The 26,879-nt window shown below is 55.7% G+C and overlaps 2 protein-coding genes across 2 annotated transcripts in view; one reads left to right on the top strand and one right to left on the bottom strand.

Moving 5' to 3' along the window:
- LOC130044373 (zinc finger protein 45-like) overlaps nt 1–26,879 on the top strand; it is a 203,019-nt gene that overhangs the window by 123,593 nt on the left and 52,547 nt on the right. The gene's annotated exons all lie outside the window — the stretch shown is intronic.
- KCNN4 (potassium calcium-activated channel subfamily N member 4) lies at nt 833–17,364 on the bottom strand. Its single transcript, XM_056137105.1, has 9 exons — nt 17,125–17,364; nt 13,576–13,671; nt 12,182–12,594; nt 8,491–8,626; nt 6,784–6,894; nt 6,582–6,700; nt 6,132–6,201; nt 1,155–1,322; nt 833–936 (listed from the first exon to the last, which is right to left on the bottom strand). Exons 1-8 carry the CDS (start codon nt 17,281–17,283, stop codon nt 1,158–1,160), a joined length of 1,269 nt encoding a protein of 422 aa, XP_055993080.1. The 5' UTR covers nt 17,284–17,364; the 3' UTR covers nt 833–936; nt 1,155–1,157.

The following is a 26,879-nucleotide window of genomic DNA, read 5'->3' as shown; positions in this document are numbered from 1 at the left end:
CCCAAATTAACAATGAATTCAGAGTCCTTGCCTTAGTCGCAGATCTAGCATTGTGCAGAGGGTTAAGGTCAAGTGACTGGGGCCAGAGCCATAGTACAGACGGGAGGGCGCTTGCCTTGCACACAGACAACCCAGGTTCGATCCCCGGCACCCTATATGGTTCCCTGAACACCACCAGGAATGTCCCCTGAACACAGAGTCAAGAATAAGCCCTCTGCACAGCCAAGTGTGGCCCAAAATACCAAAATTAATTAATTTAAGGGGGGGAAAAAAGCACTCATTGGCCTGTGGGACAGATGGGGACGCTGAGGCTGGCTGGGGCAGTTGTTAGCCGCCTGCAATTGCAGTGGAGCTCACTGAGGAAGACGCAGAGCCTGTGGCCTTTGTTCAACATTTATTACAAAGTAGGAGAACAGAAACTGGGGGACACCCCATTCTCCCCACCAAATGTCCTCGGGCTCGGTAGGAGCCCATCCCCTATCCCAGGCTGCCGGCCTGGTTCCTTCAGCTCTGCCGGCCAGCGGTCACTGAGGCCTCCCTGGAGCCTGGAATCCGAGCCCTCCCCTACCTTGGGGGTCAGTCCCCAAGTGCCCCCACTTCCAGCAGAGGCCAGAGTTGCCCCTAGAACAGAGTGAGGTCTCTTCCTGGAGGGCCTGGGCATGATGGGCACCACTTCCCCCCACCTCCTTCCGCCAGCCAGTGTCCCCTGTCATGAACCCACCCAGCCCTGGGAGCGGGGAGCGCCCTGCACCCCTCGCCCGGCAGCTGCTTTATTCATGGGCAGCAGGAGAACAGCTGGAACCTCCATCCTGAGTCTTCCTCCACGTGTCCTGCGGAGACAGAAGGCCGTCGGGAAATTGCCAGGGGATGGACACGGATGTGAAGTCAGGGTCAACAGGCGTGTGTAGAAGGGCGGGAGTAGCTGGCACCAAGAGTCTGGGGTACAGACATAGGACAATGTATCCAGACCGGACCCCGAGCAGGAGCAGGGGTGTCTTTCCTGCACCATCCAGCCACACTTGAACCTGAACTTTTGCCTCCAGCTGGTCAGTGTGCAGGAGACGGTGGGGGAGGCGTCCCCTGGCTGCCCCCCACGTCTTAGCCCGGCTGTAGCCCTGTTCCTCCAGGAGGTTCCCCCCGCCCTGGCCCCTCACCAGCTACGTGGCCTCCTGGTTGGCTTCTGGAAGTGGCTGCACCCTCAGGGCGGAGCCGAGCAGCTCGGTCAGCGTGTCCAGCTTCAGCGCCAGCGCGTCCATGCGCTTCTCCAGGGCCCGGTGGGAGCTGCTAAGACTCAGCTGCAGGTCACACAGGATCATGTGCATCTGGAGAGAGGGGTGGGCTCAGGGCACTGCGGCAGCCCCTCCCGTCCGGTGGAGCCCACATTTAGGGACCTGCAGGGCTCCTCCATAATTCTTGTTTGTTGGTTTGGGGGCTACATCCGGTGGTGCTCAGGGATCCCTCCTGGCTCTGTGCTCAGGGATCACTGCTGGTGAAGACCAGGGGATACTATGGGGTGCCAGGATCAAACCCAGGTCAGCCACGTGCAAGGCAAGTGCCCTACCCTCTGTACTATTGACCTGGTCCATCCCCCTCCAGGATTCTTATCTTATTTGGGCTTCGGTTTCAGAACTATATCCCACTATATTCAGAGGTTACTCCCAACTCACTGTTGGGGGGCAGGGGATTCTCTTCCAGTGGTGCTCAGGGAGCCATTGGGTGCTGAAATCAAACCTGGGTCTCCCACATGCAGGCCTACCCTCCTCTCTCACCCTGTTTATTTTTGTTTGGTTGGGGACCACACCCTGGTCTGTGCTCAGGGGTCACTCCTGGTGGTGATAGAACACCATATGCAGTGCTGGGGATTCAAACCAGGCTTAGCAGCACGTGAGGCAAGTGCCTGAAGCTCTGTCCCATCTCTCTCACCCCTTAAATATTTTTGTTTTGTTTTGGGTCCACACCTGGCAGTGCTTGCTCAAGGTTTATTCCTAGCTCTGCAGTGAGGAATTACTCTTGGTTGTGCTCGGGGGACCATAGGGGATGCGGGGAATTGAACCTGCGTACAGAACAAATGCTAGGGCCTACCCGCTATACTATCGCTCTCACTTGCTCTCCCACCCCCTTTACTTTTTTTCTTTCTTCCTTCCTTCCTTCCTTTCGTTCTTTCTTTCCTTCCTTCTTTTTCTTTTTTTTCCCTTTTTGTCACTGGGGATCAAACCAAAGGCCTCACACACACAAGTGTTTCACCGAGCCACATTCCCAGCCCTTATTCATTCTCAGTGGGGCCTCCCCAGCAGTGCTCAGAACCCCCAAGGGCACTCTAAGAGATATTGGGGGGGTGAGTACCAGGATTAAACTTGAGATCTCACAAATGCAAGGTATATGCTCCAACCTTTAAAAAAAATTTTTTTTAGCCACATTCAGCAATTCTTAGGGCTCACTCCTGGCTCTGTGCTCAGGGATCCCTCCTGGCAGGCCTTGGGGACCCTACAGATTGCTAGGGATCTATGGGATCCCTATGGGATGCTGGAGAGTGAACCTGGGTTCAGGGTGTGCAAGGCAAGCGCCCTCCCCACTGTACTATCACTTTGATACACTCCAACCCTTTGAACTATATCCCTGGCTCGGCAGTCCAGAGTCGTAAATTAACCTTTTATTAATGCCCAGCCATTATTAATGCCCGGCCCACCTCCCCGAGGCCACTGTGCCACGTGCCCTGGAAACAAAGCTGCCTCTCTCCCGGCTGGCAGATTCATGCTTTTTATTGATTTTGCCATTTATCTTGGAGTTCCAGGTGCTTTTCACTTCTGCTTTGTACTTCTGAAAGGCACAGTTGGATGGGGGTTTGGGGGATGGGGGCTGATGTTCACATGTTTGCAGTTGGGGAAACTGAGGCAGGGGCGGTGAAGTGAGCCCCAAAGGTCAGAGCCTCTGACGAGGACTTCATTTCTGAACCCCTAGAGCTCTGGGGCTGCCTCTCAGAGGGGGCTGGGGTTGTGAAACACTTCACAACTTCAGTGGGGAAAGTGAGTGAGCACCCTCCAAAGGCCCGGAATCCTCTGGATTATTTTGTTGGTGTTGCTGGGGGTGGGGGTACACCTCACAATTCTCAGAGGCTCCAGATTACCCCCTGCAGGGTGGTCCCCTGAGGTGGGCATGGAACCCGGAACTCCAGCAAGCAAAGCCTGAGCACTGGCTGGCTGAGCCACCTCCCTAGGCCAAACGCACTCGGAAATTCTCTTGGGGGTGCCATCAATCTTCCAGAATGCTGGGGCCGGAGTGATAGCCTTGCAGGTGACCGATCCTGGTTCCATCCCTGGAATCCCATATGGTCCCTGTGCACTGCCAGGAGTGATTCCTATGCACACAGCCAGGTGTGGCTCAAGAAACAAGGGGAAAAAATAACACAGTGAAATGGTCACCTGCCCATTACAGCATATCAGGTGGGTCCGGCCCCTGCTTCTCACCAGTGGTCACAAGCTTTAAGGACCCATGTCTGTAACTGTTTGCTGTGGCCCAGTGCCAAGGGCCACTGTTTGACTTGTTGTGGTCAAAGGAGGAAAAAGAAAAGCAAAGGGCACCGGATACACGAAGGGCCAGTGGGGCCTGACATCACTGTTCCTAGGATCTGGCCGTGACCCAGTGGGAGGTGGCTCATGGGCACCTGGGGCCCAGCCCACCTCCCTGAGGCCGCCGTGTTGAGCGCCCTGGAAACAAAGCTGCCTCTCTCCTAGCCGGCGGATTCCTCCTTTTCATTGGTTTTGCAACTTATCTTGGAGTTCCATTTGTCAATTTGTTCTGCTGTTAATGTACCCTAAGAGTTGGCATTGGAAGGAACTTTATATCCGTCCACATGTACAGTCAACAATAAAGGGGCTGGAGAGAGAGCACTGCAGGTAGGGCGTTTGCCTTGCATGTGGCCGACCCGGGTTCAATTCCCAGCATCCCATATGGTCCCCTGAGCACCGCCAGAAGTGACTCCTGAGTGCAGAGGCAGGAGTAACCCCTGTGCATTGCCAGGTGTGACCCAAAAAGCAAAAAAAACCCAAAAAAACAAAAAAACCAATAAAAGTATCAAAACCGAATCCCAGGCGGGAGAGAGAGTGAAGGGATGCAGGCACTTGCCCTGCAGGTCGCTGCCCCTGGTGAGATCCTGGGGCAACCTGGGACCCTCCAGCACTGCTGGGTGCAGCCATGGGAGCCCCTGAGCACCATCAGGTGACCCTGGCCACCCCTGCCCTACAAGGCCTTTGCACTGAACTGCCCACTTTCTTGATGGAATTGCCAAGCCGGGTGCTGCGTTTCCTGGGCACTGCCTAGGAGAAGTCCCTAAAAAATCCTCCTCAAAATTAAATATTATACACTGTAGGATATTGTCCTTTCTCCCTTGCCACAGGGAGCTTAGGTTTATCAATTACACCCATCACAGTGCTCCCGAGTCACTCCCATTCCTCTGTGCTTATCTGTAACTTCTCTGTGCTCTCTTCCCCAACCTGTCTATCACCTTTTCCCCCTAATCAGACTCTGTTAACTTGTAAGGTCAGATCTTCTAAGGACACTTGACTTGTATTCATGAGTGAAATAATTGCCTGTCGAGCCCGGCAAGCTACCGAGAGTATTCGATATGCCAGACACAGTAACAACAAAGTCTCCAATGGAGACGTTACTGGGCCCGCTCGAGCAAATCGACGATCAACGGGAGGGCCTTTACCTTTACCTTTACCTTTTACCTCTCCTTATGTCTTTTGAATAGTTTATTTTAAAGCAATGCCCTTTTTGTATAGACACAGGAAGACAGTTAATATTATGCTTTTGTAACTTGGGAGTTAAGTGGCTCCGAATAATATTCACTCCCAGGCATCTGCTTTCTTCACTTAAGCCTCAGTTTCCCTTAGTTCCTAGCACCCCAAAAGCAGGGTCCCGACGAGGGACTGAATGGACCCAGGGCAAGCTGTGAGCTACCCTGGCATTGAAATGGGCCAGGCCAAAGCGCCACAATAAGAGCATGCTCATGGACAAATGCTGTCATGATACAAACAGTAACAATAAGACTAGGACCCTACTAGGGTTAGGAATTTGGCCTGAGCACTGTAGTCTGAGATCTATAGTGAGATAGCCTCGGGAGAGCCATCCTATAAGCTTAACGTATTTCTTACTGTGTCCATACAAAATGATTAATATTATGTTTGTTACAAGGAGAGGAGAAACACACCCGTGGGATTCCACTCTTGGGTGGGTCTTCCTGCTGGATGAGAAATCTGTAATAGAAGACGCTTCCCCTGAAGGAAGGACTTTACCTCTGTTGATTGTGACCACACCTATGTATAAGCCCCAACCCTTCATGCTTTGGGTTTTAACTTGGCTGTAAAAATGGGCTGGGGGAGCGAGAAGGAGAATGAAGGGGGATCCAGAAGGAGAATAAAATAGAATGGGGACGAGAAGCAGAGGAGGAAGAAGCAGGAGGAGAATCAGAAGAGAATGGAGATGGGAATGGAATAAACTGTAACTGACACCAACCAGCCTGGCCCTGTTACTTCCTTCGTCCTCCGTTCATCATCGGCCTCCCTGGGGTGGGGGAAGCTGCCTGAGACCACAGAACATGGATGGCAAGAGAGATAGAGGGCCGCGGCCCATTCGTAAATACACAATACACTCTTATTGGGGGTTAGGCAGCACCCACTGGTACTCAGGGGTTATTCCCAGCTCTGAGCTTAGCAGTCATTCCAGGCAATCCCCAGACCATGAAGTGCTGGGGATCAAAGCAGAGCTAGCCATATGCAAGGTGAGTGCTGAGTGCCTGTACCATCTCTCTAGTCTCTGTTTTATCTCTCTGCCTGTACCATCTCTCTGAATTCCTGTATTATCTCTCTGCCTGTACCATCTCTGAGTGCCTGTACCATCTCTGCCTGTACCACCTCTCTGAGTGCCTGTACCATCTCTCTGAATGCCTGCATTGTTTCTCTGTACACCTGTACTATCTCTCAGGTGCCGCACTTTGGTTCTCTGCACCTCTCCCTGTTTTGCAATCTTCACTCAGACACAGGCTTTGGGGGTGCCCGGCCTACCAGCGACCCCTGTTGTCGGTCTCGTCTCCACACACACAGCCCTCCCCTGCACCCTGGGGGCGCCCGAACCTTGGAGATGTCCACCATGGAGTTCACTTGTTCCCGAAGCTTTCGGTGCTTTAGCCGCACCTGGCGGAACCTGGGGAGAAAGGTGCAGGGGGTCAATTCCCTGAATTCCTGGTCCCAAATGGGACCAGAGTTCTGGGGCAAGATGGGATGAGGGGAGAGGTCCATGGAGATTCGGTGCCATGAGAAAAATGACTAAAAGATGAGAGCGGGCAGAGGGAGCCCAAGAACCCATCAGAGACCAGGGGTCCTGTCCACAGACCCCAGCCATTGCCAGGACCCAGGACAGTCCCTGTTCGATGAGCCCGGTGAAGCATCCTGCTGACACACTCGTGTACAGACACACACACACACACACACACACACACACACACACACATGCACACACGTACGCACACATACGCACATACACATCATGCAGAGCAAGGTGAGCGTGGGACACTGGGACCTCACGTGTTGATGGCAGCCAGCAGCCGGCGCTGGTGCCTGCGGGCGGCTCCCGATTCCTTCCTGCGTGTGTGTTTGTAGAACATCCAGGACTCCTGCAGCACGCGTGCAGCTGACTCCTTCATCTGGGGGGCAGAGTGTCAGGGGAGGCAGGGCCGGGCGGGACTCGTGGTGGGGGCGGGGATTCTGGCGGCAGCGCCCTCCTCACCTCCTTGGCGTACTGGATGTCCATCATGAAGTTGTGCACGTGCTTCTCGGCCTTGTTGAACTCCAGTTTTCGGGCCACCACGGCCACCAGCAGGGCAGTGCAACAGACCCCCTGTGAACGGAGCCTGGCCGTGACCCCCGCTGTCCCCGGAACCCTCCCCGCAGCCCCAGAGGCTGGGCATGGACACCGCGAGGGGCCAGACAAACAGACAGGCACAGAGACAGATGCCGGGACCCAGGCTGGCTGTGGGGAAGCCGGCAAACAGTGGCCACACCATGTCCTCACTCTGGAGGTTGGGGGGATGGTTCGGGGTGCTTTGCACATGTGAGGCCTCAAGCTTGATTCCCGCGGCCCCTACCCTGCCCCTCACCAAATGTGCCACCAGAACAGACAGGTGGGCAAACCCTGGAAGCCCAGTGAGTGGGTGACACCCAATAGGATGACAAGAGCCACAAAGCGAAGGGGATGGGCACGCAGGGGGTGGGGAGAGGAAGGAGAGAGGCGAGGCAGGACAGGTCCGGGCTGATTGCAACCTCCCCTCCCACTCCCTGCTGCAGGGCTGTGGCTGAAAGGTCACCAAGTGGGGGGGTCCCCTACCCCTCCCTTATCCCTGCTCTCCCTCCTCCCCAGATCCTCAGCGGTCCCTCCTCTTCCTGCTGCCTCTCCCATCTCCTTGAACTGAAACTCTTTCTTTTTTTGTTGTTTTTGATTTTGGGGCCACACCTGGCGATGCTCAGGGATTAGTCCTGGCTCTGTACTCAGGAAATGACTCCTGGCGGGTTCAGGGAGCCATATGGGATGCTGGGGAATGGAAACCCCCACCCCCCACCCCTGCTGTCCTATCACTCCAGCCCTGGACCTTTCTCCCTTCCCTCAGACACACAACTCGGGGACACCTGCCCCCTCTTCCTCACCTCAGACCAGTCTTCCAGGGAAGGTGGTATGGGGCGGGGGGGCACTGGAGCAACCCAAGGGGTGGGAGAGCTTCAGGCGCGGTGGGGAGGGCGCTTTCTGGTCACTTCAAGAAGGGACCTTTCCAAGGGGGTTAGTGAATGTGGGGGTGGGGGATTGGGCCACACCCAACAGTGCTCAGGGGCTATTTCCAGCTCCGAGCTCAGAAGTGACCCCTGGCCATGCTGGGGGCAAGGGGTGGGGGTGGGATGCCATGTAGGACATTGGAATTGAACCAGGGTAGTGGCTAAAGCGGTTGTGTACAAGGCCTGTGCTTCACCTCCTGTGCCCCCTCTCTGGCCCTGAATGTGATCTCCACGCCCCTCCCCAAAAAGGAGGTAAGAGGCCAATAAGTTTGAGCCCAAATCCTTCTTCAATGCTTCCTCCACCCCCACACCTTCCTTGGCCACTTAGAGCCACTGAGCATCAGGGACATGGGCTCCCAGGATGGGGTGGGATGGGGAGTCCCAAATCTAGCCAGGAGCAACGGTCTCCTCAGCTCATCTTCCTTCTCTGGAAGCCGGGCTGGCTGCCCGGGGTCACTGTGGACACCAGCAGCCATCACCGGCCCACGCTGAGGGCAGAGGCTGCCACAGAGCACGGGCTCAGTGAAAAGTTGGCGCTGGGACCTGGGGATGCAGAGCCCACGCCAGGGGAAGTGTGAGACCCAAGAGCTGGATCCCCAGCACCACTTCACAGGTGCAGGGTGACGCCGGCGGCCCCGCTGGAGAGGCTCCCCAGAAGCCGTGCACTCACCATGACCCCCGTGCACAGGCAGACGATCTTGCCCCACATGGTGCCTGGCACCACATCCCCGTAACCGATGGTCAGGAACGTGATGGGAATCAGCCACAGCGTGTCAGAAAGGTGCCCGGTGGCATTAACGGCCTGCCTGCAGGGATGGAGGAATGGGGGGCGTTGTTGGGACACCCTGCTGTTCCCGAGGCTCCCCTGATAATTGTTTTTTGTTTTTGTTTTGGGGCCACACCCAGCGGTGCTCAAGGCTTACACTCAGGGATCATTCCTGGCTGCCCGGTGCGGGGAGGGGGGCCTATGGGATGCCAGGGATCGAACCCAGATTGGCCACATGCAAGGAAAGTGTGCTCATTGCTGTGATATCTCTCCAGCCCCTCCACTGGTGTTTGACACCTTTATGAACACACACACCTGTAGTCCCAAAGCACCAGGACACCTGGGGCCTCTGAGAACCTGTGACCTGGGGAGCTAATTGGAACCCACATCCTGCCAGTTCCAAAGCCTCTGGGGGGGACGCTGGGGAAACAGCACAGCTGCTCAGGCACTTGCCTGGCACAGCTGACCCAGGTTCCACCTTCTGTAACCACAAAGGGTCCCCTGAGCACACCAGGTATGGCCCCCCCCAAAGAAAAAAACCAACAGAAAAAAAGGAACAAACAAATAACAAAATCCCCCACAAACCACTGGCTGTCAGGAAGCAGGTGGGGAAACAGTATTCCGAGCATGGGCTTGTGGGGTTAGGGTGGGGCACATGTGTGTGCAGAAACCCAGAAAGTGCACTCCAGACGCTGTCAAAAGCAGGGGGTAGGGGCGGAGACGGGCACTTCTTCTTTTTTCCCTTCTTCCTTTCCTCCTTACCTCTTTTCCTCCCTCCCTCTCTCCCCCTTCTTTCCCTCCCTCCCTTCTCTTTCCGTCTCTCTCTCTTTCTCTCTCTCTCTCTCTCTCTCTCTCTCTCTCTCTCTCTCTCTCTCTTTTGGGGGCCACACCTAGTGATGCTTACGGATTGCTTTTGACTCTGCACTCAGGAATCACTCCTGGTGGTGCTCAGGGGACCATATGGGATGCCAGTAATCAAACCTGAGTTGGCCATATTCAAGGCAAATGCCCTCCCCACTGTCCTATGGCTCTGGTCCTCTTTCTAATTTCCACCTAAAATGCTCTGTGGTCTTCAAGTGGCTCTTTGTAGATCACACAGTGGGTCTCTACCCAGTCTGGCAGGACTGCGACCCCTCCCCACCCCAGCCGGACTTTGCCTTACTCGAACCCTGTTGCCAGGATCTACAGACAGACCCTCTTAGTGAGCACCCCAGACATCTCAGATTCCTAAGCTGTGGATGAACTGTTGGTTTACTGAATCCCCCTACATACTTGTACACACACACACACGCACATGCACACATGTACACACATGTGCATATACCATACAGGCATGAGCGTGCGCGCTCACACACACCCACACCCACACACACACACTACAAAGCTCATTCAGGATCATGGGTCTCTATGTATGAGTGACTGCCTCCGCAGCCTCTCGTGTGTCAGATGAATGACACACGTTGACAGAGGCTTAGTTGGGTCATTTGTTCATCCTGACCCATTTCTCACTGGGGACACAGTCAACCCACTCCAGGAAGGGGCTTCATAACAACAAAAATGAGAAAGGGGACGGGGCAAACGTACAGCAGGGAGGCGCTTGTCTCCAGCACGGCTGACCTGGGTTGGATTCCCAAGCCCCACCAGGAGTGATCCCGGAGCACATGGCCAGGAGCAAGCCCTAAGCATCACCAGGTGTAGCCCCCAAACAAAACAAAAACAACAATGAGAATGTCCTGGGGGAGTGTGAAGCAGGTGGGACATGAGACAGATGGGACAAGAGAGGCACTAGAATTCTTCTCGTCCTGGAACCCATTGCATGGGACCGGAGAGATATGACCAAGTTTCATCCCCAGCATGGCACTGCATGGTGCTCTGAGCACTTCTGGGAGTGAACTGTGAGTAAGAGCTAGAGAGATAATACAATGGGGAGGGCTCTTGCCTTGCAGGCAGCTGACCTGGGTTTGATTCCCGGCATCCCATACAGTCCCCTGAGCACTGCCAGGAGTAACACTGCTGGATGTGACGCCAAAATAACAAAACTAATAAACAAACAGAACCATGAATAGCCCCTGAGCACTGCTATGGCCCCCAAACAAAACAGAAACAAAACAGAAATACCACCTACTTGGTATCTGTATCACTGTCCTCCCGTTGTTCATCGATTTGCTCGAGCGGGCCCAGTAACGTCTCCATCATGAGACTTGTTGTTACTGTGTTTGGCATATCAAATACCGCATGGGTAGCTTGCCAGGCTTTGCCGTGCAGGCGAGATACTCTCGGTAGCTTGCTGGGCTCTCCGAGAAGGGCAGAGGAATCGAACCAGGCTCAGCTGGGCCGGCTGCACTGTGCTATCGCTCCTTGGTAAATAAAGATAATTTTAAAAATAAAAAGAGGATAGGTAGGCTGTCTGCTTGCATGAGACCAATCTGGGTTTGATCCCCAGCACCCCATATGCCCATATGCACTGTCAGGAGTGATCCCTGAGTGCAGAGCCAGGAGTAACCCTTGAGCACTGCTGGGTGTGGCTCAAAAAACCAGGATAAAAAAAAAAAAAAGAAGAAGAAGAAGAAACAAGAAAATAGGCCAAAAAATGCTATAGGATCGAGGTGACTGCCTTGCATGCAGCCAACCCAGGTTCAATCCCTGGCACCAAATAGAATTCCCCAAGCCCAGCCAGGAGTGACTCCTGAGTGCAGAGCCAGGGCCAACGCTGGGTGTGGCTCCAAAACAAAAAACCAAGCAAATAAAATGCAAAGAAAGTAAGAGAAAGAATCTTGTGGCAGATCTTGCCCTCCAGGTGAAGGTGCTCCTGGGACCTTTCCCTGTTAGGTAGCTTGCTGCCCCCACCCCTACCTACTGGCTTCAGATTACCCCTGTGGCTAGGGTTACCCCTAAATTCTTCCTCTCTCTGAGACAGAGACGGAAAAATGATCTGAAAAGGCCGGACTCTGTCCAGCTGGTGGCCTGCAAGTCACAGAGCTCCTTGGACTCTGGCTGGAGAGGGCAGGGCTCTGCGTTCCTTCTACCCTATTGCATGAACATGAGGACAAATCTCAAATCTGGGGGAGCAGGAGGAAGTAAGTAGGGGAGGGGGAGAGCTTGAGCTCTCTTTGAGGGGGGCCCACAGCTGCTGGTGTTCAGAAGTTCCAACCTGGTCATGGCTCAGGGGGCTCCTTGGGGGAACCATGTGGTAGGAGGATAGAACCGGGGAGCCAGGCTGGAGAGATAGCACCGCGGGGACGGTGCTTGCCTTGCAATAGGCCAACATGGGTTTGATCTCCAGCATCCATCTGGCTCTCTGAGCACCGCCAGCAGAAATTCCTGAGTGCACGCAGAGTCAGGAGTATAACTCACCAGCACCACTGGGTGTGACCCCCCCCCCCACACCCAAAAGAAAAAAAAAACTGGAATTCCTGCATGTTCAAGCATGATCCTCGCCCTTGAAGCTTGCTCTAGGGCTCTGGCCACTGCTCTTTCCTCGGGCTTTGCTTGCAACCTACACCACCGTACAGGGCGAACGTGGGCGCCTCTCCGCTGCTCCTCCGGGTGCTCCAGGGGCCCGCTCCCCGCCCCCGCGCCCAACACGCGCCCTCACCTCTCAGCCACCGACAGCACCCAGGCGGTGGTGAGCCAGAGCCCCAGAGTGAGGCAGAGCAGCAAGCGGCCGGGGTGCGTGTTCATGTACAGCTTGGCCACGAACCAGTGGCGGAAGCGGACCTGGTTGAGCGCGCCGATGCTGCGGTACGAGGCGTTGAGCAGGACGCCGCTGCGCAGGAGCACGGCGCGGGGCACCAGGTAGAGGCGCAGCAGCATGGCCAGCGACAGCAGCGCCTCGCCCTGGTCCAGGAAGCCCGGCCAGGCGGCGGCGGCCGCCCCGGGCGCGCACGGCGGGCCCTGCACCGGCGCGGGGTGCAGCGCGCACACCGCCAGCTCCAGCACCATCTGCGCCACCTGCCGCCCGGTCAGCGCCACGCGCCAGTCCCGGAGCCCGTTGTCCGTCATGAACAGCTGCGGGGGGTTGGGGCGGGAGGGGATGCGGGGGTCACTCGCGGGTCAGACGGCCGAGGCCAGCCTGTGCCCGGGAGATAAGGGGGGCGCCGCCCGCCCGGACCGGGACGCGCGCCGATAGCGCTGGGGGGCGGGGCCCGCAGGGTGGGGAGCAGGGCAGGACCCGAGGAAGATATCCTTCCCCGCTTCTGGGGCTGGGGGCTCCATTTCAATCCAGGAGCCGCCCACTGAGTGACACGGCCCCCCACAGGCAAAACCCCACCGCCCCGATGCTGACTGACAGCCACGCCCAGGGACCCCTGGGGCGCCTCCCAGACTTGGACCCAGTTGCCAGGGACAACAGGAGGCTTGGGTGTGTGATCAACCCATTTCCCAGCTGCAGAAATTGAGGTTGGGCAGTGCTGTGCCCCAGCCTGGGGCTGCTCCCTGTCCCAGGATTGCTAGTTAGTGACCATGTGCCTTTGACAGAGCCTCTCTGGTGCACTGGGCACTGGCCGAAGGGGAGGGGAGCACTGCCACAGGAAGTCAATAGCACCCCGCTTTCCTCTCAGAGGGATGGGGTGCGGGGGGGGGGTGTGGATGGGAGGGCTCCTGGGTCTGGGTGGGAAGCACGGTTGGTTCCCAAGGTGTGGGTGAGCAGGTCGTTAACTGAGTTTACTGGAGTTTGGGGGCCCCTGCCCCCCAGGGCCATCCAGGAACCGGGGTCTGTTAAGCGTCTGGAGGTGAGGGGGGCAGGCAGAGAGCAGCGAGCCCAGGCGACTGCGGGGGGCCGAGGGAGGGGGCTGCTCTGGGGAGGCTGGTCTGTCTGATCTGTCTGTCTGCCTGTCTGCCTGCCTGCCTTGACCAGACGGGTGAGGGAGGGTGTGGATCTCTGGCGGAAGATTCTCATTACTCAGCCGGGGAGGTGGAGAAGAGTGGAAAGTGTGAGGCGGCAGGCAGAGTTGGGGCTGAGGGGAGCACTGCGCGGGTGGGGCCGCTTACCTGGACCTCCTTGGCGTGAAAGGCCAGGATGAAGCAAAGCAGCAGGAAGGTGGAGACGCTGATGGTGCATTTCACCAGGAACAGGTAGAGGGCCCACTGCTGGGAGGGGGGAGAGGAGTGAGACTCCCCCCGGTCTCTCTAGTCCCAACCCCCACAGTTCCCAAGTTCCAAGATTCCATCCCTTCTCCCCTCAACCCCCATTTTTCCTGATATCTCTGTTCAGCAAAAGTCTGGAAACCATCTTCCTAGCACCCAAGAGGGGACGTGGGGGTGTGGCCTCACATGCAGCCGGTTCAGGTTCAATTCCCAGCATTGCTTAGGGTCCCCTGAACACTGTGAGGTATAACCTAATCCACCCCCCAAAAATCCATCTTCTGGTTGTCAGGGAGGGTACCCCTTTCTTCCCAACCACATACCCCAGACCCAGATGTCAGGGGGACCTCCTGTTCCAGGACCCCGGATTCAGAGTGGAAATCTTGAATCTCCCATTCCCTCTATTTATTCATTTTTCAAACTTGGGACTCCTGTCCCCTGCAGACCTGGGGATCCCCTCCCTCTCTCAACCCCCACACCCTACCTGCTGTCCCCTTACCCTTCAGAACACATATCAGTAACACCCAGGGTGCCCAGGGGCTACCCCCAGCTCATAGTTTGGGGGTCACTCCCAATTCAGGACCACGTGGTGCCAGAAAGCAAATCCGGGGCTCCAGGCCCTCACATTCCATTCTCTTCTTATGGGGGGGCACAGCTGGCAGTGCTCAGGGCTCACTCTTGGCTCTGTGCACAGGAATCACTCCTGGTGGGGCTTGAGGAACCATAGAGGAACCATATGGGGTGACGGGGATTGAACCTGAGTCAGCCACATGCAAGGCAAGTGTCTTGCTTGCAGTACTAGGGTTAAGCTGACACCTTCACCCCCCCCCATTCCTTTTTTTTTTTTTTTTTGGCTTTTTTGATCACACTTGGTAATGCTTCAGGGGATACTACTGGCTCTGCACTTGGGAATTACTCCTGGTGATGCTCGGGGGCCAGATAAGATGCTGGGGACTGAACCCAGGTCAGCCAAGTGCAAGGCAAGCACCCTCCCTACTGTATGGCTCCAGACCTCTGGGTTCTCAGCTGTGTGTGTGTGTGTGTGTGTGCGCGCTTCCGCGTGTGTGTGGGTATGTGTGTGTGTGTGTGGTGGGACACTGGAAATAGATATTAAGCTATCTTCCCACCTATCTGGTCCTGCGCAAAAGCAACTACAAGTTCCCCAACAAATTCCCGGGGACCCAAGTAGCACTCAAGTGCCTGCAAAACGAATGCCCTCCTGGGGTGAAGGAGGACCCAGCCCAGCTCTGAGCAAGCTCCCTGATAGTTCTTCTCCCTCTCTGCTGCTCTGTCCTCCTTCCCACCCGACCCAGGCTCCAGGCTCCAGGCCCAGCGTGGATCTGGCCAGAAGCACATGGTCACCCCTAACATGGAGGGTTTTTTTTTTTCCCTCTATGGCAAGGCCTTGGAGGGCTCTCGAATTCTGGAGGGAGAGTTTTGGAGGGACTGGGACTGCTGGCTTCTCTAGGAGAGGGGGGACATGGGGGGTGCTGAGAGGGACAGAGGTGGGCCTGGAGGGGGTTGACCAGCAGAGGGGCCCCCCTGGGCTCCCAGAATGAGCCCAGGCACCTGTTTCTCCTAAGACGCTGCCAGCTCCTAGAGCCTGGCCAGGGCCCCACCCCTGCAGGGGAAGAGGCCAGTTTCCTGCCCCAGGGGGCCAGCCCCCCCAGAACAATGGTGCTGTTGTCCCTCAGCCCTCCCCCACTCCTTCATCCTTCTCAGAGCTCCCTGATCCCCTTGAACTTTTTTTTTTTCTTAGAGGCTTCCTTATCATTATGAGTATTTTCTTTGGGAGAGAGGTCATTGGGGTGGTGCTGGGGGTGTACCCAAGCTACACAGTATGTGATGGGGGGGGGCGAGGAGGGGGCCAGGGCTGGTCAGGGCCTCCCACACGCCAGGCCTGTGCTCCTCCCCTGAACCCTTTTCTTTGGTGGGTCCCTGAGTCCATCCCAGTCCACAGTCTGGCTCTCAGGTGAGTCTCTGCCTGTTCCCCCTGTCCGCTCAGCCCAGGCCCCCGCCCTGCTCTGTGCCTCTTCCTCTCGCTGTTTCTGAGGGTCCCTGCCTTCCCCTGCTCCCCTCTCACTTCCCTGTGCTCCCCGGAGTTTCCACCCCAATTCTCCCCCCAGGAAGCAGGAGGCACATGGAGGGGGTATGGAAACTGAGGCTCGGAGAGCTGCTGCTCCCCGCCCCCCTCTGGTCCCACTGCTGGGATCTGGCAGGTGGGAAAGGGCAGAGGGAAAGGAAGACCCCCCTGGGCCCTTGCCCGCCCAGCAGGCCCCCGCGTCCTGGCCTCCCTGCTGGGCGGGTGCCCAAGCGTGGGAGTGGCGGGCTGGCGAGCTCCCTCCAGCCATGCTTCCTGTTGGCATGGCCCGCGGCGGGCACCCCACCCCCTCCTGCCCACAGCCTGATCCGCCTGCCCTGACCTTCCTTGTGACTCGAGATCCTTCAGAGCAGCGCCCCCTCCCCTCCCCCCAGTCCTCTGTCCCCTGCAAATCCTCCTGGTCATCAGATCAGGCAGGCCCCCTTTGGAGGTGCCACTCCGCCCTCCCCCCTCAGACAGGTCTCCACCTCCCCCCCTCAGACAGGTCTCCACCTCCTTTCCTGTTGAGCAATTCTCTGTCCTCAAGCAGTGGCACTGACCTGTGTCCTCTCCCAGCCCCCCTCTCTGCCCGGAAGGGGCTGGAATGCTGAGCGAGCGCCTGCTCTGACCTGTCTCCCTCCCGCCCCACCTGTGCCTCGGCCCACCGCCCCCCTCTCCCCTGCAGAACACGGGGGTCCTCAACCTCTGCCCTCCCTCAGCACCACCTCCAGCTCCCACTACCTCCTGCTCACCCACCCCCAGACCACACATCAGACCAGGGGTTGGGGGCTGGAAGACTGAGCTCCCTGGAGATGGAGGGGGGCGGGGTGCTGGTTCCATTTCCCTCCCCCACCCCGGCCCGGCTCCCTCTGGGGAAACTTTCCCGCCCAGATAAGGCCTGGGAGCCGCCTCCTTCCAGGACGGGAGCCCTTTCTTCCTACTTAGCCTCAGAGAGCCCCGGTTACCTCACCCCTAACCACCTCACACACCCCCAAGCCTGCCAGGACCTAGCTTTCTCAGGCTGCACCTCAGACAGGGACACACAGACAACCCTCTCCCTCCCTCTGTGAAGAACGCCCCCCCCCCCCCCACACACACCTCCCTAGGCCCCCAGCCTCCTCCCTCAGACACCAGGGTCCAGCCCTCAATGCCTCCTCCCCCCAGACAGGAGTCCCAGCTGCTGGTGCCTCCTCTCTCAGACCAGATATGCATCCTCCAACCTCTCCATCCCCCTCAGACCCAAGCATGCAGACCCCTCCCAGCCTTCTCCCTCGAACCCTTACCTCCCTCAGACTCTAGGTCCACCCCTGTGCTTCTTCCCTCAGACACAGAAGCCCAGCCGCCTCCTCCCCCAGGCCAGGCCAGCCAGCACTCACCGGGCACCCCCCGAACCACAGCATCTCCGCGTGCAGGACCATGAGCCCGATGCCAGCGCCCGCCAGCGCCAGCGCCCAGCCGGCCAGCCACTTCTCCTGCTCCAGCAGCCGCTTCCTCCGCCGCAGGGCCCCCAGGCCGGACAGCAGCTCCCCGCCCATGGCCCCCGGGGTCTTGGGGCCCAGCCAGCTTCCTGCCCAGGGTCCCCCACCTCGCAGCACGCAAAGGGCAGCCACTGTGGCTTGCAGGTCACTGCCCCGCTGGCTCTGGGGCTCTGGCTTTGAGGCACAGAGCTGTGCCCTCTGGGAGGTGGTGACGGCGGGGCAGGGCGGGGAGGGGTTGGGGAGGCCCCTGGGCAGAGGGGAGGCTCCCGAGCCCCCCCTGCTCAGACTAAGGAGGGGCTGGGGTGTGTCTGGGCCAGAGCAAGGAAGAGGCGTGCGTCCACGTGGATAAAGTCACACACAGACACACAACGGTCCTGGCCGTGGAAGTCACGCCTCCCCGGAGCCACACCCAGACACCACGAGACACGAGGATACACCCCGACCCACGGCAACGGGCCCCGGCACACACAGTCACACCACACAACTGACACCAAGTGACTCACAACGCCCGCCCGCAGGGCTCCCACAGCCACAGCCACGCCCGACACCACACTCGGTGACACACGCCGGCACTGTGAGCAAGCGACCCTCCATAGGAGACAAGTCAGAGAGACGGAGCCAGGGCTGGAGAGACATCCAGTGTCCCTCCCCAGCCCACAGGCACCCTCAGGAGTCAGTTCCCCCAACACAAATAAAATAAATTCAGCAGAGCCAGTGCCCCTGGGGACCTACGTCCACAACCTCCCAGACACAACTTAGCCCAAGTGCCCCAGGACACAATATCTTACCTCACCCCTCCCCGCCAGTGGACCTATGCACTTAGGGTGCCCCAGCACACGCTCTGCACACACACAGCACCTAGGGACGTACCCTTGGAAGTACTTAGCCACCTAATACCCAGAGAAACACACACAGACCCCTAATACCCAGAGAAACACACACAGACTCAAGCTCATGAGGTCCCCCAGACTGTTTCACCACTCACAGACTGTCCCCCCCACACCAGGTCCCAGGCACTTATGGGACGCAGAGCGACAGATAGGACTTTCCAAGGCAGGACTGAGGGGCACACACCGTGGGACCCGCCCACTCGCTGGACACGCCCACGCGACCACACCCACCAGCAGCCCCGCCCTCTGGTGACCACGCCCACTCCGTTACCACGCCCCACGTGGCCCTCACAAGCACCGCCTGCAGCGTGGGCACCTCACGCTCTTGGGGATCGGGAGAGGGCAAAGGAACCCCACGCGGCGTCTTATCTCCGTGAGACCCTCTGCTTTCCTCCTGCCTTGCCTAGGCGTCCAGCACTGACCAGTTGTCTCACAGCACCCACGCCCCCCCCATCCAAGGGAGAGCAGCAGCGAGCATGCTGATCTGAATTCACTCCTCTGGGCCCTGGACCACAGCCTATGTCCAGTGAGCCTGTTGGATGTGCGGGAACGCGCGCGGCATAGTGACCTCCTGAAGGTCTCAGGCCACCACTGGGGGCGGGGGGGGGGGGGGGGGGGAGTCTCACAGCGGGAGCGCACATCCCCCGGACCTCCTCCCACATGTCCTGTGCCCTGGGCCTGGCAGGATCCCTTTGCCTGGCAGGATCAGAACGGCCAGCCACAGGGAAATGGGCCACTCACTGTCTGGTCTGGCAGCGCACCCACACAGCCCACACAGACACACCCAGGGCCACCGGACCACACGCGCACGCGCAGACACGCTCAGTGACAAAAGTACACTTCCCCATTTGGGGAGGGGGATGGAGTCCAGCCCGCTGCACCCCCACTCTGTGCTCCCCCCCCAGAGACACTGCTGCTGAGCTTCCTCACCCTCTGCAGGGGTTGTCCTTACTTGGCTCTCTGTCTGACTGTCTCAGTTTTTCTCTCCTTTGTGCTTGTCCCTCCTGTCTGCCCTCCCCACCTCTCTCTCTCTCTCTCTCTCTCTCTCTCTCTCTCTCTCTCTCTCTCTCTCTCTCTCTCTCTCTCTCAGCCTCTCTGTGTCTCAGCAACCCTGCCTCCATCTTTGCATCCTTGGTTTTGTTCATTTTGAGCACTCTCTCTGTCCTCCACCCTCCCGCATCCTCAAGTTTGTGGTGGCTCCTGTCTCTCTGTCCCTGACCAGGGAATCTCTCTGTCTCTGTCTCTGGGCCTCTCCAGAGCTGCTTGCCTCAGTTTCTCTCTCCTGTCCACTGGCACAGCTCTCCACACCTTTGTTCCTTCTGGCTCAGCTCTGCTCAGCACACTCAGGTACACGGAGACACGAAGGTGTCCATAACACGAAAGTCGGACATTCTAGAGGGCCAAGGGGACAGTGGGAGAGAAGGAAGGAGACAGTGAGTGTTTCTGCAATCTTGCCAGGGAGAGAAGAATCTCAGGTGAAGGGAAAGCCGAATAGATTCAGGACGGGGAAGTTAGATCAGAGAGAAAGTGGCCCCCAGGAGACCACAATTAAAGGCTAGAATTAGAGAACCAAGATCAGAACCAAGAGGTGCATGTGTGGGGAGGGAGCACAGGGGCAGCGATGGGGTCGCCTCAGGAGGGAACCTTTCCCCCCTCCCACCCCCCGAACTGAAGCTCCATCTGTCTATGGTGGGATGGAGGGACCACACAAGGGCTCCCGGCCAGCCTCCAGCCCAGGGAGGAGCTGGTGGTGGAGTGGGGCGTGACTCAGGGCCCAGAGCTTCCTGTGACTCAGCCATACTCTCAGTCCAAGAGGGCAAAGAAGTGGAAGAGAGAGACCCTGTCAGAGAGAAGTTAGAGGGTGGAGGGTCTGAGGGAGGAGGCTGAGCATGAATCTCTGGGTCTGAGGGAGGAGGGCCTGGGGATGGGCCCCTGGGTCTGAGGGAGGAGGGGCTGGGCATGTACCCCTGAGTCTGAGGGTGGAGGGATTGGTATGAACATCTGAGCGTGAGAGAGGAGGGGTTAGGGAAGATCTAGCAGAGGATGGGATGGTCTGATGGAGTAGGTTGGGCACGGACCCCTGAATCAAAGGGCAGAAGGGTTGGGGTTGGGACCCTAGGTCTGAGGAGGAGATGTTGGGGATGGACCCCTGGGTCAGAGGGAGAAGGGTCCGGGGCATGGACCCCTGAGTCTAAGGGAGGAGGGTTTGGGCATGGATCCTGGGTCTAGGGGAGGAGGGGCTGGGCATGGATCCCCGGGTCTGAGGGAGGAGGGGTTAGGGAAGGATCTAGCAGAGGATGGGATGATCTGATGGAGGAGGCTGGGCATGGACCCCTGAATCAGAGGGAGAAAGGGCTGGGGTTAGGACCCTTGGGTGAGGGAAGAGGGGCTGGGGAAAGTGACTTCAGGGAAGAGACCCAGAGTCTGAGGGAGAAGGGAATAGAGGAGGGACTGCTGGGTCTGAGGGAAGAGGTGCTCTGTGGATGGACCCCTGAGTCTGAGGGAAGAGGGACTGGACCCTCTTTCTGTCCAGGTCATTAGAAGAACAGATTCTCAGTCCCTGAAACTTTTCCTTGGCCTTGTCCCAGCCACTCCACCTTCATCTCAGCCTCATCTCCGGGCTTGGAAAGGACCCAGGTGCCTTGGGGCCCAGCCGGAAGGGGCCAAGGACAAAGGGTTGTTTAACTGGGCAGGGTGTGAAGGGGAGTCAAGAGGTTGTCTCAGCCGGAAAGGTCACTCGTCGCCTGGGGCTGGTGCAGGAAAAAGCGGGGAGCCCTGGGGGAGACATCCTGAAAGTCAGAGGCTGGTGGGGCCGTCCCCTGGGGGGGGGGGGCTTCTTTTTTTTTTTCCTTCTGCAAACCACAACACCCAATAAGAGAGAGAGAACAAAAGGGAATGCCCTGCCACAGAGGCAGGGTGGGATGGGGGGATGGGAGGTGGGAGGGATACTGGGATCCGTGGTGGTGGGAAATGGGCACTGGTGGAGGGATGGGTACTTGATCATTGTATAACTGAAACCCAAACTGGTCCCCGGGGGCTTCTTTTAGATTTGAGCCTTTGGAGGGTTGAGGGCTTTGGGATACTGCCACCTTATGGCGGCCTTGGGAACTGCAGGAGCCCCGCCTGGCGCTGCGTTGGCATTTCTGGCGCGCTTAGGGGTCTCTGGCAAGGCCCTGGGCGGGAGCGGGGTCAGGCAGATACAAATCTCTGAGCCCCCACCCCCTCCCTCGAGACCCAGGGCCCAGGTTGGAGCCTGTGGGGTTCTCAGTCTCTCTCTTCGCATTCGTGTCTGTTTTCTCTTTCTGTTCTGCTCTTTGACTCCTCGGCTCTCTCTGGTTTGTCTCCAGGTGCAAACTGCTTTTTTTCTCTCAGCAGCTGGTCGCTGCACCCCCAGGCCACCCTGCGTGCCCCAGCGATGACAAAGCAAGGACAGGCTTCCTCCTTTAGCGCTCTCTCTGTCCCCTGATGGCATGCCGGGTTCCCACCTGCCGAGGCTCGGGCTAAATGAATTTGGGGGCAGCAATGTGGCTGACAGACCCCCCCCTGAGGGTCCAACTAGCCCTGTTGTCCACGAAAGCTATAAAGTGGGGGTGCTGATCCCCACATCACAGCATTGCAGGGGAATCAGATGAGACTGGATTGCAGTGCCATGCTCCCCTGCGTCTGTGAGCACCGGCTGCAGCATCACCCTAGCTACTGTCTTGTGCTGACCGGTGACCTCTTCCACCTGGAGGCAGGCTAAGCCCCTGGGCCAGCAACCTTTGGGACCCCAGGACAGTTCAAGGGGCCACAGGTGAAACTTGCAGAGGTAGGAGCAGAGGTGGGGCAACCAGAACCCTGGGAGACAGAAAAAAGCACAAGCTCAGAAAGATTGAGAAACACCTATTTTATTTTAAGTGCCAGAAAGTGGCAGAAACGAGGCTGGGCCAGTTCCAGTTCCCTCTTACATTGTTTATTTGTTTTGAGGCCACGCCCGGCGGGCTCAGGGCTGATTCCTGGCTCTGAGCTGAGATCACTCCTGGTGGGATTTGGGAGATCATATGGGGTTACTGGGGACTGAACCTGAATCATCCTCATGCAAGGCAAGACCTTAACCCCTATACTCTCTCTCAGCTCCTGCAGTTCTTCTTCTTTTTTATTTTAATTAACTGAGGTCTGGAGAAAGAGTAGAAGGGTTAAGGCACTTGCCTTGCATGAGGCTATTCTGGTTTTAGCCCCTAGTACCTCATAAGATAACACCAAACTCCAGCACCCCATGTGATAACACCAAACTCTTGACCCTGGTAACAGAGTCAAGAGTAAGCCCTGAACACAGCTGGGTGTGACCTGAATTCCCCACCCAAAAATAGTTTAGAAATATTAAATACAGTGACCAGAGTAATAGTAAGTGGGGAGGGCATTTGCCTTGCACATGACTGATCTGGGTTTGATCCCCAGCCCCACATATGATCCCCTGAGCCCCACCAGGAATGATTCCTGAGCTCAGAGTCAGGAGTTAACCCTGAGCACCTATGAGTGTGGCCCCAAACCCCAAAATATTTTTTAATAAAATAGAAGCAATTTCTGTGAATAGATAACTGCATAGGTCAGGGAAATGAAAGTTTTCTTCCTTTTTTTTTTAATTTGTGGGCCACATCCAGTGGTGCTCAGGGGACCATTGGTGGTGCCAGGGATTGAACCTGGGTCAGCTGCGCAGGTGAGGCAAAAGTCCTTCCCACTGTGCTACTGCTCCAGCTCTCTTGTTTCTATTTTTTTTTTGGGGGGGGGGCACATCCTTCTATGCTGAGGCATTACTCCTGGCTCAACATTCAGGAATCACTTCTGGCAGTGCTCGAGGGACCATATGGGATGCTGGGGATCAAACCCAGGTCAGCCACGTGTAAGGCAAATGCCCTACCTGCTGTACTATCGCTCTGGTCCCTTTCTTGTTTCTTTTTGCCTCTGGGTCATTCTTGAATCTTTCCGTCACTGCTTGTTCTTCATATTTTCCCTCCAGCTCTCTCCCTGTCTTACCCAATCTCCTGCTCCCACTTTCCTTTTTTACTTACTTGAGTCATCATGGACAGCTTTTTACCCCCACTCAAACTCGCTGAGATCTTTCTTGCCTCCGAGTCTGGACACTTGAGTCTCCTTCTGCTCAAGTACTTTTATCATCAACATCCTCAGGGCCACTCCTTTTCTTCTTTACTCTGCTCAAATATGTCCTATTTGGGGCCGAGGTGATAGAGCAGAGGGGAGGGCACTTGCTTTTTACACAGTCAACACAAGTTTGATCCCCATCACCCCATAGGGTCCCCTTAGCACTGCTCAGAGTGATTCCTGAGCGCAGAGCCAGGACTAAGCCCTGACCTCAGCTGGGTGTGGCCCCCAAACCTATATATATGGTCTATTCCTTGGGACCAGAGAGAGAGAACAGTGGGCAGGGCGCATGTCTTGCACACAACTGACTGAGTTCAAGTTCTGGGACCACATATGGTCCCCTGAGCACAGATTCAGGAGTGATCCCTGAGCATAGCTGGGGATGGCTCAAAAACAGACAAAATAAAATAGGTCCTTTTTCTAGAGTCTCTCTTTAAGAATTGTTTCTGGAGTAAGAGACATAGTACAATGGGTAAGGTGTGTGCCTCAAACAAGGCCAATTCTGTTTTGTTCCCTGGCACAGCATATGCCCATCTCCCCACCCCACCCCGAATCATGCCAGGAGTGATCCCTGACTGCAGAGTCAGGCATCAGCCCTGAACACTGCCAGGTGTGGAAAGAAAGAAAGAAATAAGGAAAGAAAAAGAAAGGAAACAAAGAAGGAAGGAAGGAGAGAAAGAAAGAAAGAAAGAAAGAAAGAAAGAAAGAGAGAATGAGAGAAAGAATAAATGAAGGAGATAGATGGAAAGAAATAGAGAGGTAAGGAAAGGAGAGAAGAAAGAAAGAAGGAAAGAAGGGAGAAAGAAAAGAAAGAAAAATTTTTTTTTTCTTTTTGAGTCATACCTGGCCATGCACTGGAGTAACTCCTGGCTCTGCACTCAGGAATTATTCCTGGAAGTGCTCCGGAGGCCATACGGGATGCTGGGAATTGAACCCAGGTCGGCCTGCATGCAAGGCAAATGCCCTACCTGCTGTACTATCACTCTAGCCCCAAGAAAGAAAACTTTTTAAGAAATTAAATTGTGTCTTAGGCAATTTCCAGTGCTAACAAAACCTTAGGCTCTGGACACTGAACTTCAGTCACCAAATGTTGGGGAGTGCTGAAGAAGCCAGTGGACTGTGTGTGTGTGTGTGTGTGTGTGTGTGTGTGTGTGTGTGTGAGGGGGGAGGATACTGGCACTTTGGCAGTAAGACTGGGGCACCATATTGTCTATATACATTTATGTCTTGTAAACCAAGGTAACCTCAATAAAAATAAATTTTATAAAATAGTCACTTCTTGACCAGAAATGACCCCACACTCTATTGTCTTTATCATTGGACTTAAGATAACTGAATGATCCTGGTTTCTCCCTCCCTCCCTCCCTCCCTCCCTTCCTTCCTTCCTTCCTTCCTTCCTTCCTTCCTTCCTTCCTTCCCTCTCTCCTTTCTCTCCTTTCCTTTCTTCCTTCATCTCTTGCTTTCTTTACTTTTACTTTTTTGTATGTTGAAGCCACACCCAGTGATATTCAGGGGTTACTCCTGGTTTGTATTCAGGAATTACTCCTGAGAGTGCTCAGGGGACCCTATGGGATGCTGGGGATTGAACCCAGGTTGGCTGCGCGCAAGAAAACACCACCCCTATCATTCCGGCTTCAGTTGCTTTCCTTCTGAGGAGCACACATGACTGCTCAGGGGATATCCCTGGCTCAGTGCCTGTGATGACTCCCAATAGTGCTGGGGTGCCACATGGTGTCAGGAATCTGACCTGGGTCTCCCACGCACAACGCCTGCGGTCAGCCCGTTGCCCTGACTCTTTGGCCGCCAGTCCCATCTTTCTATTTGCCTGAAGGTCTGAGACCAAAATCAGAATGGAGCCTGGCACATAAGAGGTGTTTGGCAGGGGCTGGCTGGAGGACGCTCTTCCTCAGAACAGCTCTGGCACTGGGCTGCGATCTGTCCCTCTAGCTGCTCAGCCGGTTCCAGTCTGCGGCTCTGGAGCTGTCCCTGGTCCTGACTGAGGCTTCCACTACTATGAAGACTCTGGGGAAAGCAGTGTTTGTGAGTGTGTGTGTGTGTGTGTGTGACCCCAGCTTGGGAGTCCTCTGGAACGCCCACCAAGGGCAGACACTGCATTCCCAAGGGAGGAAATGCGGGTCACTGTGAGTTCAATAGTTCAATTCCCTGTCTCATGATGGAAAACTTCAAGCATGCAGGGTAGAGGGGAGACTCTAAGTATCCATTACAAACCTCCCCAATTATGGTCATCTGCTTCTCCTTTCACTCCACACACTTCCTCACTCCCTTGATTTCTGTGCAAATCCCAAACATGATATCATTTGATTATATGTTATGTTTTAATCACTGTTCTTTGGTCTCAGACCTGCGGTACATGAGCAAAAGCTCATGAGTGTTCTGTGTACTGACGGAGGTAGCTCTGTCTGCAAATAGAGATGCCTGATCACTGCCCTAACCAGTGACTATCTCCAGTACCATGACTGTCTCCTGATTCATAGTACGGAGAGTGTTTTCTCTGAACTTTATCACCAAAATATCTACTTTTTTCCCCAGTGGCAGGATTGAACCCAGGGCCTCAGATGTGTAGAGCAGGTGCTCTGCTGATGAACTGTATTCCGGCCCCATCTCAGAACCTCTTCATCTTTGAACAAATGGGAAAAAAGAAGGAATGCGTGAGAGGGAAAGCAAGAGAGAGAAAGAAGAGAAAAGGAAGGAAGGTGAGAGAGGAAAAAAGAGAGAGGGAAGGAAGAGAAGAAAGAGAGGAACAAAAGAAATAAGACAAGAGAAAGAAATTTTAAAAATAAATTTAAAAAAATGTATCTTAGGCAAGTTCCAATGCTGATAAATGCTGATACTCTGGCATGGGGAGAATGGTCTCTGTTGGATATTAACCGTAAGTGTTTTAGGTTTTGTCAGTGAATTGCCTCTTCCTTCCACCCGGAGAAGCTTACAGTGCTCTTGTGAGCATCCACTATGCCCTGAGTTTATCTTTAACCTTTTCTTTGTGTTCTTCCCCTCATTGTCACAGTTCCCCAAGTCAGTTCCAGTTGCTTATATGCCAAAACTTTCTGGTAATTCTGGACTTCATATTTGTAGTGAATTACCTACTTTTCTATTTCCCCTATGGCCTTTTCATATTTTACTACAGAGAAATGTTCCTTGCTCTATACTGAAAGACTGCTAATGCTATGCTCCTAATATTTGGGAGTTGATTGACTCTGAAATATATCTACTCCTGGTCATCCATCATAATTACTTGACCCAGGCTTCAGTTGCTGCCGTGGGACTAGGATGGACCTGGGGCGAGTGGCAAAACTACCCCAGCATCGAAATGGGACAGTCTAGAAAGTGAAAATTCATGGTCTTGATGCAAGCTGTCATGACTTAAGAGAGAGGACCTCCATGAGGAAGGACAAGCTGAATTAGCCTAAGGACTTAGTCTGGGATTTATGGTAAAAGCTTTGCTTGCTCTCAAAGAACTAAGAGCCCAGAGTACTAAGTGTTGGGATCTTTATCTCTTACTGTGTTTATTTATCCAAACAACTGCAAGTATTGGTGAGTAGACTTAATTGTTTGATTAATTGTTTGACTTAATTGTTTGATATAACAACTAGAGGGAAAGAGAAA

Source organism: Sorex fumeus, unplaced genomic scaffold, assembly GCF_029834395.1.
Source record: "Sorex fumeus unplaced genomic scaffold, SorFum_2.1 ptg000122l, whole genome shotgun sequence".
Classification (NCBI taxonomy): domain Eukaryota; kingdom Metazoa; phylum Chordata; class Mammalia; order Eulipotyphla; family Soricidae; genus Sorex; species Sorex fumeus.
Note: the sequence above shows the minus strand (reverse complement) of the source record. Positions and strands in the feature narration are given on the sequence as shown.

What these genes read in the sequence shown, in the direction of transcription:
- KCNN4 (XM_056137105.1), bottom strand. Translation starts at nt 17,283, where the DNA reads ATGGGCGGGGAGCTGCTGTCCGGCCTGGGGGCCCTGCGGCGGAGGAAG. An exon ending in TGTGGTTCGGGGGGTGCCCG is followed by an intron (nt 13,672 to 17,124) that starts GTGAGTGCTGGC and finishes CCCTCCCAGCAG; the next exon opens with TGGGCCCTCTACCTGTTCCT. An exon ending in CCATGGTGGACATCTCCAAG is followed by an intron (nt 1,323 to 6,131) that starts GTTCGGGCGCCC and finishes CCCTCTCTCCAG; the next exon opens with ATGCACATGATCCTGTGTGA.